Raw genomic sequence first — 13,945 nt, forward strand, 5'->3', positions numbered from 1 at the left:
AGGAAAGGTTTTACAACAACAGCCAGGGAAGGGGTAGAGGAAGATGAAGGGGCAGGGGACGAGGGGAAAGGGTACCTTTCACGCCCCCGCCAGGCACTACCTGTTTCCATTGCAACCAACAAGGACACTGGAAGGCAGATTGCCCACGGCTAGCTGTAGGACAGGGGGGCAGAGGGCAACAGAGGCAGCAGCAGGAAATAGCACTACCACCCCCACCCTACACCAACAACGCATACGATGCCTACCCCTATGAACAGGCATGCGCTGGGTGGGGCACGCATCAAGACACACCACAAGCACCACAAAGAGGACACGGATTCCTCCTCCTCCCCCAGAGGCAAACTTCATGGGACCGGTATTATCAGTAGATCAAGCCGGCCCCTACGTGGAGGGTACGGTGATGAGCAAAACAGTGCCATTCCTAGTAGATACTGGGGCCACTAGATCAATGCTGAGAGCCTCCGATATACCAAATGCACCACTTTCAGAAGTACAAATTACAGCGGTGGGGATGACAGGGCAACCCATGGACGAATTCCTTACACAGCCATTAACACTCACGGTAGGTCCTATCACCGTTAACCACCAATTCATCTTCACTAGATACTGTCCTGTAAATTTGCTAGGTAGGGACCTCCTATGCAAGCTACAGTGTACCATTAGATGCTCACCGGAAGGCATCTTCCTGGAAAGTAAGGAGAATGGGATAACATTACAGGCATTCACCCATTGCACCACAGTCAAGCAGGAACAGTCACACACTCTTCCCCCTGAACTACAAGAAGTGGTCCCCAATGAGGTATGGGCGAAGGGACCAAATGATGTAGGAAGAATTCTGGACTACCCACCAGTAAAAGTGTTGCTGCGCCCTGGTGCAAAGTTACCACAGGTACCACAATACAAATTGGCCAAGGAAGGAGAGGAGGGTATAGCTCCAGTAATAGAAGATCTCTTGAGACAAGGAATATTGCGGGAAACTAGAAGTAGCCCATGCAACACTCTGATAATCCCTGTGAAAAAGGCAGCAACAGGGCCCAATGGAGCCCCGATATACAGGTTTACTCAGGACCTTAGAGAACTTAACAAGGCAGTAGTACCATCATTCCCAGTAGTTCCAAACCCAGCAACCATATTGTCAAATATTCCAAGTACAGCCACCCACTTCACCGTCCTAGATCTCAGCAATGCGTTCTTCTCAGTGCCTCTACACGAGGATTCCCAAGATCTTTTTGCGTTCTCATTCAGATCGAGAAGACTCAAGTGGACACGGTTGCCTCAAGGCTTCTGTGATTCCCCTTCAGTCTTCTCGGACGCTCTGAGGTCAGACCTTGCATCACTACATCTACCGGGAGGATCTACCCTGATACAGTACATTGATGACTTGTTATTGGCCTCACCATCACGGACGGCTTGCGTCCAAGACACGGTGGCTCTACTGTGCCACCTAGCAAGGAAAGGACATAAGGTCTCCCAAAAGAAGTTGCAGGTCTGTCAAACAAAAGTGAAGTACCTGGGACACGAGCTATCCCAGGGAGTTAGGAAATTGCTGCCTGATAGGATAGCCACCATAACACAACACCCAAGACCAAAGACACAAACAGAGGTTCGTGCATTCCTGGGGGTGGCAGGCTACTGTAGACACTGGATACCAAACTTCTCCCTGATTGCAAGACCACTGTTAAACTTAACTCACAAAGATGTGCCAGACAAGGTACCCTGGCCGGAACAATGTGAGGAGGCCTTCCAAGAGTTGAAGAAAGAATTGTGTGCCGCACCAGCACTAGGTCTCCCTGACTACACCAAGGACTTTCACTTATTCTGTCATGAAAAGGGGGGCTGCTCACTATGGGTCCTAGCACAGAAACACAGTACCTACTACCGCCGGTGGCTTACTATTCAGCCACCCTAGATCCAGTGGAAGCAGGCCTTCCTCCATGTTTAAGAGCAGTAGCAGCAGCGGCCCTCGCAGTAGAACAATCAGAGAACATTGTCTTAGCACACACATTAATATTACACGTTCCCCATGCAGTGGACACGTTACTTACCACCACCAAGACGTAGCACCTGACAAATGCCCGCCTCTCACGCTATGAGCTAACACTGCTTGCGCCACATATTAAAATAAAGAGGTGCACTACTCTGAACCCCTCCTGCCTGCTACCAACTGAAAGAGATCACGATGACCCAACAATAGACAATTCCTTCCATGATTGTGTTGCAGCAACAGAGAGACATACCAAAGTTAGGCCAGATTTGAGAGACACCCCATTCCCCGAGGCAGAAGGCGATCTATTTGTCGATGGTTCATGCATCAGAGACCACACTGGAACAGTCAGGCCGCCTATGCTGTAGGAATGGCTAGGAGGTTACTAAAAGGAGGGAGGTTACCATCAGTAACAAGCGCTCAAGCGGCAGAACTGATAGCACTGACTAGAGCATGCAGATTGGCAGCGGGACGGACATCAAACATCTACACAGACAGTCAAGATGCATCTGGTGTCACACATGACTTTGGTCAGCTATGGGCAATGAGGGGGTTCCTCACCTCAGCAGGCCAATGGATACAACATGCATCACTGATAGTTGACTTGCTACAAGCTTTACTGATGCCCAAGAAAGTGGCGATTGTAAAATGCACAGCACACACCTCAGCAAAGGATTACGTTTCAATGGGAAACGCATTTATTGACAAGGAAGTACGGAAAATTGCACTTAGTGGGTGTGAATACGAAATGGTTCAGGTAACACCTGACATAAGAAGTAAAGAGGAAAACACACACTTTGACCCAAAAAGCGTACAGCTACAGGCACAAGGAAAGAAATGTGAAGAATGGGAGGGGGCAGCTTGTAAGAAAAATGAAGACGGCATTTGGGTGGGACCAAACGGGAAGATATGCTTGCCCTCCCTGTTCCTGACCTCCATGGCACGGCTCTTCCATGACCCCTCACATGTGGGAAGGGATGGAATCATACGACTGTTTTCACAGTGCTGGTTCAACCAAAAATTCAGACAATGTGCAGAACAGTTATGTAAAAGGTGTACCGTGTGTGCACAATATAATACAGGAAAGGGCACCCCAACAGCACCAGGCCACTTTCCACCACCACACGGACCCTTTGAAAGTCTCCAAATGGATTTCATTGAAATGCCTCCGGTGAATAAAATAAGATATGTTCTGGTAATAGTGTGCATGTTCAGCAAATGGGTGGAGGCATACCCAACAAAAAATTGTGATGCACAAACTGTTGCATAGTGTTTATTAAAAGAACTGGTACCGCGTTTTGGGGTGCCGACTCTTTTAAGTTCTGACAATGGACCAGGATTCATCTGGCAGGTTATTCAGGGCCTTTGCAAAGGCCTGGGAATAACTAAAAAGTTACATTGTGCTTATCACCCACCGGCAGCGGGAGCTGTGGAAAGAAGGAACGGGGTACTGAAGAATAAGATAGGGAAGATATGCGCAGTGACAGAGTTATCATGGATAGACGCACTCCCATTGGCACTCCTTTCCATGAGGAGCACACCTGACCGCATCACAAAACTGAGCCCCCATGAAATGATTTTTGGTCGCCCCATGAACATACCAGGACACATGTCAGTTGCCCCATTGGCTATAACTGAGGATCTCTTGTTACAATACTGTAAAAAAATAACTGAGACACTCCGTTATCTTCACCGCCAGGTGTTGCAGGCCTTACCAGAAGAAGGTAACCCACCAGAACACGGACTGCATCCTGGAGACTGGGTGTGGGTAAAGGCCCACACCAGATGTCACTGCCTTCAAACACGGTGGACGGGGACCACACCAAGTCCTGTTGACAACAGCCACAGCAGTAAAGTGTGAGGGCATCACATCCTGGGTCCATACCTCACACACCAAGAAGGCCGCTGGACCAAAAGACGACCAGCTGGCAACAAAGTTGCAGACGAGAGTAATGCCACCTTCACCACAGCGGTACAACCTTCGTTCAACAAGCGCCACAAGCCAACACTGACGGAACTGCTCGTGCTACACTCCCCCAGGAGTCGGAGAGTGTAAGCGGGTTCCCCAGTACACCAGAACATTGTTTTTGGACTGCTCGTGCTGCAACCCCACAGGAGTCGGAGGGTGCAAGCGGGTCCTTCAAGACACCAGGATATTCTTTCAGAACTGCTCGTGCTACTCTCCACAGGAGTCAGAGAGTCAAGCAAGCCCACTTAAGTATTAAAGACATCAGGATATAAACGAACAGAATACTAAAAGTCTGCAAGAAAAATGTGCACCAAGAGGTACAGATCCCAGTCCTACGGAAGCGGCCGGTCACTAGGATTGGTGCGGCTTGTAGGCCCATTGGGAGGTGCCTCTTCCAATTAGGAATACAGCAAAAATAGGACAAAAGGGCCATCCCTCGGGTCAGTGGACTATCGCACCCAACTCCCTTAGAACTGGACATTGGGATTCATCCCTTTATACTCTGCATAACTACAAGTGTCAAATAGCATTCGACGTCACCCCTAAAATATACCGAAGGAATAGACTACTCGTGTGGCACTCCTACAGGAATAAGGAGGTACCAAAGGTTACATACCAATAGAACTGGTTTCAAGTGTTAGCCACATCCAACCACACCCTATAAGACGACATGGATTTCAGATTACAACGTAAGAAAAAGGAGCAGAAGAAGTGGCCCGTGGTGGTCACAGCATTACTCACAACGGTAGCAGCTATAGTACTAACAACAATCCTGATAGTATATAAAGACGACATACATAGTCCATGGCTCGACAAGGAACACTACATCCCCAAAAGTGGCCAAGGTGAAGGAGCAACCGGAGGTGAGAACAACAATAACTTAAAACAACATGAGAGGGTGGAGGATAAAACAAAATGGCTGAAATATACAAAATGGAAAGAAGATAGAGAAGATTATAAGGACAATACATTTGTGCAAATGGTATCAATGTACAAAGAACTAGCAAATGTGTCTGATTGTTATATATGTACCCACCTACCGACCACTAGCCAGGAGAAAATAAATTACACTCAGATGCCCCTCACAGCATTCGTGGCATGTAACATATTAGATAATATGTTGGGGGGAAATTTAAAAGAAATGAGAACAAGGAAAAGGGAAAAGGAGAGAATAAGAGAAAATATAAACATAGGAGAAATGAGGAGAAAAAGGGATGACTATGGTTTGGAAGACGAACCTTATGTAGGAAATATGCAAGAACAATTGGTAGAAAGAGTGTCAAATAAATTGAAGGAAGAAGATAGAAGGAGAAGAAAGAAGTGTAGGAGATTAGATCCGAAGAAAGGAGAAGAGAATTTATGGAATGCATTTACAACAGAAAGAGGGAAGGGTTACACTGAAAGGGATTATGGCTCAGAACAACGAATACCATGCCTGGCCATAGATGCAGAAATAAAGGCACCATCGTGTTTCAAATACTCAAGAGGTAACGCAGACACTAGCAAAAACGGAATTGATGTGGGACATAGTATTTGCAATACAACATTGAGCCTGGACTACAAAAGAAATGACACAACAGGCTTGTCCATAGGCCTGACACCTCCCAAAGGAATATTTATTATATGTGGGACATCGGCATTTTTTAAATTGCCAGCAGGATGGCAAGGTACCTGCTACCTAGCATTCGTGCTACCAAAAATGGCGTATAGAACAGAATTACAGAAGGGGGAAAAGAGAACACTTGGCGGGGTGCGCAGAAAGAGGACACCAACATGGGTGAATGAGGTAATAGCAATAGAGGGGATCATAGTGATGCCATTAGGGATAGCACACTCACAATATGAAATTCACAGATTGGCCGAATTAGTGGAAGGGCTGGCAAGCAACACCGCAGCAGCCTTAGGGAACATCACTGGGGAACTCACAGACATGAGGGCAGTTGTAATCCAGAATAGGCTTGCACTAGACACCATCCTGGCAAAAGAATGAGGGGTCTGTGCTGTGATCCATCAGGAATGCTGCGTGTATATACCGGATAACAGTGGGAATATAAGAAAGGAAATAGAGGACATAAAGAAGGTAGAAGAAGGAGCTGGGAAAGTGGCAGATGGGACAGACGTTGGAGGAATGCTGGATGGAATAGCAGCATGGTTCAGGGGTTGGGGTACCTGGTTGGTAGAGGTACTAGTGATAGGGATCGTGGCACTGATAACGCTATGTGTGCTTATACCAGTTTGTCCATCCTTCCTGGCCCTACTCTTGAAAAAAACCTGTCACCAGAAACACACACATTACCGAAGAAAAAGATATAAGGATGACAACAGGGACGAGCAAGAGGTAGAAATGAGAGCAATACACCATGACCCTTAGATTTGTCATTGAGTATCAGAGGGCGGAATGTGGAATCACATTTTACAGTTCTTAGGTATGCTATGCCTGGTGGCCCCTGTGATACACAATGACAATCTCTGCACAGGCCTATCATTAAGTAAAGAGGTCTACAAATGTAATTCGCTACTGCTAGGAATGCATTATGTTGCAAGGCTTGCTCTCTGAACAGTCATCATGAAATATCATCGTCATTGCATGCTAGCTGAAGCAATCTCCCTTCTGGAAAGTACCAGTCTGAGTACGTGATGTTGTCTAGTTATGTCACAAGATGGACCATGTGATATTAGGCACGTAGGCCACCTTGTGTAAAATCCTTTTCTATGCTTTTTATTACTATATATGGTGTGATAGGAAAAACTACCTTCAGCCATAATGGAGAAATAGTCATACGTCAATCATACGTCAATGCCAAAGAACCAATAGAACGTTGAATTATGTTTGTGGTTTAATACTATAAAAGATCGTGTATTACTTCCTTGTATCGGGCTGTTCGTGTACAACTAGTACCGAGCATCCTCCATGTACATGTCTTTCTATCTCTATTAAATTCTTTATGTTTACCTAGAAGAGGTGGCTAACGGTCGTTTGTATCCTGGATGGGTGCTGAATAATTAGGCTTCTACATTCCTCCCAGGCTCCCAGAATGTGTTAGCAGACTGGAACTCCAGATATCTGGAGGACACCTGCGATTGGCAACTAGACAGAGGACTTTTCTCTGCACTGATGGAACGCTGGGAACCGTGTTCAGTGGATCTCTTTGCATTCAGACTAAATGCCCAACTGATGAGGTACTTCAGCTTGTGCCCGGATGTAGGAGGCTGGACTGGCTTGTAGTGAGTACCAAGGGGTACTTGCACCTTGCACCAGGCCCAGTTATCCCTTATTAGTGTATAGGGTGTCTAGCAGCTTAGGCTGATAGAGAATGGTAGCTTAGCAGAGCAGCTTAGGCTGAACTAGGAGACGTGTGAAGCTACTACAGTACCACTTAGTGCCATATGCACAATATCATAAGAAAACACAATACACAGTTATACTAAAAATAAAGGTACTTTATTTTTATGACAATATGCCAAAGTATCTTAGAGTGTACCCTCAGTGAGAGGATAGGAAATATACACAAGATATATACACACAATAGCAAAAATATGCAGTATAGTCTTAGAAAACAGTGCAAACAATGTATAGTTACAATAGGATACAATGGGGAAACATAGGGATAGGGGCAACACAAACCATATACTCCAAAAGTGGAATGCGAACCACGAATGGACCCCAAACCTATGTGACCTTGTAGAGGGTCGCTGGGACTATTAGAAAATAGTGAGAGTTAGAAAAATAACCCTCCCCAAGACCCTGAAAAGTGAGTGCAAAGTGCACTAAAGTTCCCCTAAGGACAAAAGAGTCGTGTTAGAGGAATAATGCAGGAAAGACACAAACCAGCAATGCAACAACTGTGGATTTCCAATCTAGGGTACCTGTGGAACAAGGGGACCAAGTCCAAAAGTCACAAGCAAGTCGGAGATGGGCAGATGCCCAGGAAATGCCAGCTGCGGGTGCAAAGAAGCTTCGACTGGACAGAAGAAGCTGAGGTTTCTGCAGGAACGAAAAGGGCTAGAGACTTCCCCTTTGGTGGACAGATCCCTCTTGCCGTGGAGAGTCGTGCAGAAGTGTTTTCCCGCTGAAGGAACGCCAACAAGCCTTGCTAGTTGCAAATCGTGCGTTTAACGTTTTTGGACGCTGCTGGGGCCCAGGAGGCACCAGGAGGTCGCAAATTGGACCTGAAGAGAGAGGGGACGTCGATCAAGACAAAGAGCCCTCACTGAAGCAGGTAGCACCCGGAGAAGTGCCAGAAAAAGGCACTACAAGGATGCGTGAAACGGTGCTTGCCGAAGTTGCACAAAGGAGTCCCACGTCGCCGGAGACCAACTTAGAAAGTCGTGCAATGCAGGTTAGAGTGCCGTGGACCCAGGCTTGGCTGTGCACGAAGGATTTCCTCCGGAAGTGCACAGGGGCCGGAGTAGCTGCAAAGTCGCGGTTCCCAGCAATGCAGCCCAGCGAGGTGAGGCAAGGACTTACCTCCACCAAACTTGGGCTGAAGAGTCACTGGACTGTGGGGGTCACTTGGACAGAGTCGCTGGATTCGAGGGACCTCGCCCATCATGCTGAGAGGAGACCCAAGGGACCGGTAATGCAGCTTTTTGGTGCGTGCGGTTGCAGGGGGAAGATTCCGTCGACCCACGGGAGTTTTCTTCGGAGCTTCTGGTGCAGAGAGGAGGCAGGCTACCCCCACAGCATGCACAAGCAGGAAAACAGTCGAGAAGGCGGCAGGATCATCGTTACAGAGTTGCAGTAGTCGTCTTTGCTACTATGTTGCAGGTTTGCAGGCTTCCAGCGCGGTCAGCAGTCGTTTCCTTATCAGAAGGTGAAGAGGGAGATGCAGAGGAACTCGGATGAGCTCTTGCATTCGTTATCTAAAGTTTCCCCAGAGACAGAGACCTTAAATAGCCAGAAAAGAGGGTTTGGCTACCTAGGAGAGAGGATAGGCTACTAACACCTGAAGGAGCCTATCAGCAGGAGTCTCTGACGTCACCTGGTGGCACTGGCCACTCAGAGCAGTCCAGTGTGCCAGCAGCACCTCTGTTTCCAAGATGGCAGAGGTCTGGAGCACACTGGAGGAGCTCTGGACACCTCCCAGGGGAGGTGCAGGTCAGGGGAGTGGTCACTCCCCTTTCCTTTGTCCAGTTTCGCGCCAGAGCAGGGGCTAAGGGGTCCCTGAACCGGTGTAGACTGGCTTATGCAGAATTGGGCACCTCTGTGCCCAACAAAGCATTTCCAGAGGCTGGGGGAGGCTACTCCTCCCCTGCCTTCACACCATTTTCCAAAGGGAGAGGGTGTCACACCCTCTCTCAGAGGAAGTTCTTTGTTCTGCCATCCTGGGCCAGGCCTGGCTGGACCCCAGGAGGGCAGCTGCCTGTCTGAGGGGTTGGCAGCAGCAGCAGCTGCAGTGAAACCCCAGGAAGGGCAGTTTGGCAGTACCAGGGTCTGTGCTACAGACCACTGGGATCATGGGATTGTGCCAACTATGCCAGGATGGTATAGAGGGGGCAATTCCATGATCATAGACATGTTACATGGCCATATTCGGAGTTACCATGGTGAAGCTACATATAGGTAGTGACCTATATGTAGTGCACGCGTGTAATGGTGTCCCCGCACTCACAAAGTTCAGGGAATTGGCTCTGAACAATGTGGGGGCACCTTGGCTAGTGCCAGGGTGCCCTCACACTAAGTAACTTTGCACCTAACCTTTACCAGGTAAAGGTTAGACATATAGGTGACTTATAAGTTACTTAAGTGCAGTGTAAAATGGCTGTGAAATAACGTGGACGTTATTTCACTCAGGCTGCAGTGGCAGGCCTGTGTAAGAATTGTCAGAGCTCCCTATGGGTGGCAAAAGAAATGCTGCAGCCCATAGGGATCTCCTGGAACCCCAATACCCTGGGTACCTCAGTCCCATATACTAGGGAATTATAAGGGTGTTCCAGTAAGCCAATGTAAATTGGTAAAAATGGTCACTAGCCTGTTAGTGACAATTTGGAAAGAAATGAGAGAGCATAACCACTGAGGTTCTGATTAGCAGAGCCTCAGTGAGACAGTTAGTCACTACACAGGTAACACATTCAGGCACACTTATGAGCACTAGGGCCCTGGGTTACCAGGGTCCCAGTGACACATACAACTAAAACAACATATATACAGTGAAAAATGGGGGTAACATGCTAGGCAAGATGGTACTTTCCTACACCGGACCTGGGGGCGTCAGCAGTGGATGGGTTTTTACAAGATTGGGAGCAGGATCAAGTTTACACTTTTACTCCCTTCCTTTTGATTCCGAGAGTGTCTGCTCAAGTGCGTCGTCAAGGGGCTTCAGTGGTGTTAGTAATCCCGCTGTGGTGTGGTTCCTGACTCTGCTGGAACTCTCGTACAACTACACGCTCCTTCTTCTGAATTTCCCATAGATACTGTTGGACCCTTCAGGCCACCCTCATCCTATGGTTCTCCGGGGCCATCTAAACCTTATGGCGGGGATGATTTAAGGAGCCGCTGGGAAGACAGCAGTCTTTCAAATGAGGCTGAGAGACTTATCTGCCAGGCTAGGGCACCGGGCACACGTAAGAGATACAGGTCTGCCTGTAACCGCTGGGTTAATTGGTGTGTGGAAAGACACCTCGATCCCATGGGGGCCCAAATTTCAGATATCATAAATTTCCTGGAAGAATATGTTTATCGTATTCCTCGATCAATTCTTTCAGATCGGCAATCTCAACGGGGCATCCCCAACTGAACAATCGCCCTGTGGGGGAGCATCGCTGGGTGTGCAAATTGCTCAAAGGTATCAGGATATCAAATCCCCCGGAACCTAGATATTCAGAACTGTGAGACATCAAAGAAGTTCTGCGCCTTTTGTCTTCTTGGCAGGATAACCAATATCTCTAGAGAAAAGAGTTGTCAGCAAAGCCCGCTATGTTGTTCTGCCTTATATCTTCAAAGAGGGTTTCGGATGTGAGAGCCCTCAACATATAGGCTTGCACCTTCTCACCTGAGGGGGTAACTTTCACTGTATCCAGAAGGACAAAATGTAATACCAGGTCGATAACCTATCCAGCTTTTGAACATACCCCCAAGCTGTGTGTGGTCAGATGCCTGAAGGAGATGACGGCTGAACACAGATCCCTGAGGGAGAGACAGTTAATGATTTCTATAAAGAAACCTTTTAAAGCAGTATCTTCCCGATCGATTGCTAGATGGGTGAAATGGATTATGATGGAAGTGGGCATTAATGTGAAGGAATTTGGGGCACACTCTGCTAGGGGTGCCATGGCCTCCAAAGCCATCCAGGTAGGTGGTAGGTTGGAAGACATCATAAACGCCATAGACTGGTTGTTAGAAATGGGGTCCTTGGTTGACAGTCAGGTTACCCCCTGTTCAAGCAAGGACCCTCACTCTAGTTAGGATAAAAGAGAATCACCCTCAGCTAACCCCTGCTTACCCCCTTGGTAGCTTGGCAGAGCAGTAGGCTTAACCTCAGAGTGCTGGGCGTAAAGTATTTGTACCAACACACACAGCAACTTAATGAAAACACTACAAAATGACACAACACCAGTTTAGAAAAATAGGAAATATTTATCTAGACAAAACAAGACCAAAACGACAAAAATCCAACATACACAAGTCAAGTTATGATTTTTTTAAAGGTTTAAAATAAAAAGAGTCTTTAGGTAGTTGTAACACCACACTAGCGCTGCTAGCGTGAAAATGTACCTGGTTTGCGGCAAAAATAACCCCGCACGGGCGGTGTGCGTCGAAAATAACCCTGCACGGGTATATGCGTCGAAAACAGCTCGGCTCGGCGAGGCGCGTCGAAAAAGCCAGCCACGCGACGGTCCGAAGTCCCGCGGCGCTGGTTGCGATCTCTCAGCCTTCGTCAGCGATGCTGCGCGTCGTTTCTCCTGCTCCGGGCGTCGATTCTCCGGTCGCGTTTCCAGCGGCGTCGTTTCTCAGCTGCGGAGTCGGCGTCGCGTCGTTTTCTCAGCCGCGATCGGATTCGCGTCGATCTTTTCTCCGCACGGTGCTCAGTGCGTGTATTTTTGTCCTTAGGCTGCCAGCCTCTCCTTTCAGGGTCCCAGGAACTGGAAGGGCACCACAGAGCAGAGTAGGGGTCTCTCCAGAGACTCCAGGTGCTGGCAGGAAGAAGTCTTTGCTATCCCTGAGACTTCAACAACAGGAGGCAAGCTCTACATCAAGCCCTTGGAGATTTCTTCTTCAAGATGGAAGGCACACAAAGTCCAGTCTTTGCCCTCTTACTCTGGCAGAAGCAGCACTGCAGGAAAGCTCCACAAAGCACAGTCACAGGCAGGGCAGCACTTGTTCCTCAGCGATCAGCTCTTCTCCAGGCAGAGGTTCCCCTTGATTCCAGAAGTGTTTCTGAAGTTTGTAAGTTTGGGTGCCCTTCTTATACCCATTTTAGTCTTTGAAGTCACCTTTCTTCAAAGGGGACTCACACCCTCTTGTGAAATCCTGCCTTGCCCAGGCAAGGCCTCAGACACACACCAGGGGGCTGGAGACAGCATTGTCAGAGGCAGGCACAGTCCTTTCAGATGAGAGTGACCACTCCACCCCTCCCTCCTAGCAGAGATGGCTAATCAGGAAATGCAGATCACACCCCAGCTCCCTTTGTGTCACTGTCTGGTGTGAGGTGAAAAACAACCCAACTGTCAAACTGACCCAGACAGGGAATCCACAAACAAGGCAGAGTCACAGAATGGTTTAAGCAAGAAAATGCTCACTTTCTAAAAGTGGCATTTTCAAACGCACAATCTCAAAATCAACTTTACTAAAAGATGTATTTTTAAATTGTGAGTTCAGGGATCCCAAACTCCACCTGTCCATCTACTCTCTAGGGGAATCTACACTTTAATCATATTTAAAGGTAGCCCCCATATTATCCTATGAGAGAGAGACAGACCTTGCAACAGTGAAAACGAAATTGGCAGTATTTCACTGTCAGGACATATAAACCACATTACTATATGTCCTACCTTATCCATACACTGCACCCTGCCCTTGGGGCTACCTAGGGCATACCTTAGGGGTGCCTTACATGTAAGGAAAGGGAAGGTTTAGGCGTGGCAAGTGGGTACACTTGCCAAGTCGAATTTACAGTGTAAAAATACACACACAGACACTGCAGTGGCAGGTCTGAGACATGATTACAGAACTACTTATGTGGGTGGCACAACCAGTGCTGCAGGCCCACTAGTAGTATTTGATTTACAGGCCCTGGCACCTCTAGTGCACATTACTAGGGACTTACTAGTAATTCAAATATGCCAATCATGGATGAACCACTTACATATAATTTAAACAGGAGAGCATATGCACTTTAGCACTGGTTAGCAGTGGTAAAGTGCTCAGAGTTGAAAAGCCAACAGCAACATGTCAGAAAAATATAGGAGGCAGGAGGCCAAAAAGTCTGGGGATGACCCTGCAAAAGCAAAAGTCCAACACGACCCCCTACCAGCCTAAAGCCAGGGGAGAACAATCAATACCTTGATGTACTTCCCTGATTGGGGCGATAGAACAGGGACCCAGGCCCACAACAGCAGGGGCATGCTCCAGTTCTACGCCTTCCTGACTCCAGTTGGATCCCTCTGTCCATACTCTCAGGGCCCACTAAGCTAACCCATGGGGAACCCTTCTCCACATCTACAGACACCATCTGTGCAACACCTAACTTTACTTTGCTCACAGATGTATTGCAATGGGCAGATATTACCACCAGGGCCAACACAGTGGTGTTGCCCACTCCACCCCTGGGGTGTGACTCTCGTCCTTCCCCCCCCAGGGGCAACTCTGTCCACCAGGACAGCAAGCCACAGTGGCCCCAGACAACTGTCAGGGATGAGAGCCCGACCTCAGGCCTCTCTAACCACTGTGACTGTGGAGAGTGGGGGGTGGTAGCCCCAGGTGCCTGGCACCCTTTGACCACTCTCTCTTCCACCAGGTCAGGGATGACAACCTGACCCTGGTCCTCCCCTCT

The 13,945-nt window shown here is 48.1% G+C and overlaps 1 protein-coding gene across 2 annotated transcripts in view; it reads left to right on the plus strand.

Annotated features, from left to right (window-relative positions):
- The window catches only part of NMS (neuromedin S), a 418,782-nt gene that overhangs the window by 19,154 nt on the left and 385,683 nt on the right, over positions 1–13,945 (plus strand). Inside the window, exon 2 of one of the 2 annotated variants that reach the window (XM_069204397.1) lies at positions 3,684–6,912. The exons of the other annotated variant lie outside the window; for it this stretch is intronic. Coding sequence (XP_069060498.1) covers positions 4,624–5,943 — 1,320 coding nt within the window. The 5' untranslated portion in view covers positions 3,684–4,623 and the 3' untranslated portion in view covers positions 5,944–6,912. Of the gene's footprint in view, positions 1–3,683; positions 6,913–13,945 lie in introns of those variants that run through there. 2 annotated transcript variants of the gene reach the window in all.

The sequence above is a fragment of the Pleurodeles waltl genome, chromosome 8 (genome assembly GCF_031143425.1).
Source record: "Pleurodeles waltl isolate 20211129_DDA chromosome 8, aPleWal1.hap1.20221129, whole genome shotgun sequence".
In the NCBI taxonomy this organism is placed as follows: Eukaryota; Metazoa; Chordata; class Amphibia; order Caudata; family Salamandridae; genus Pleurodeles; species Pleurodeles waltl.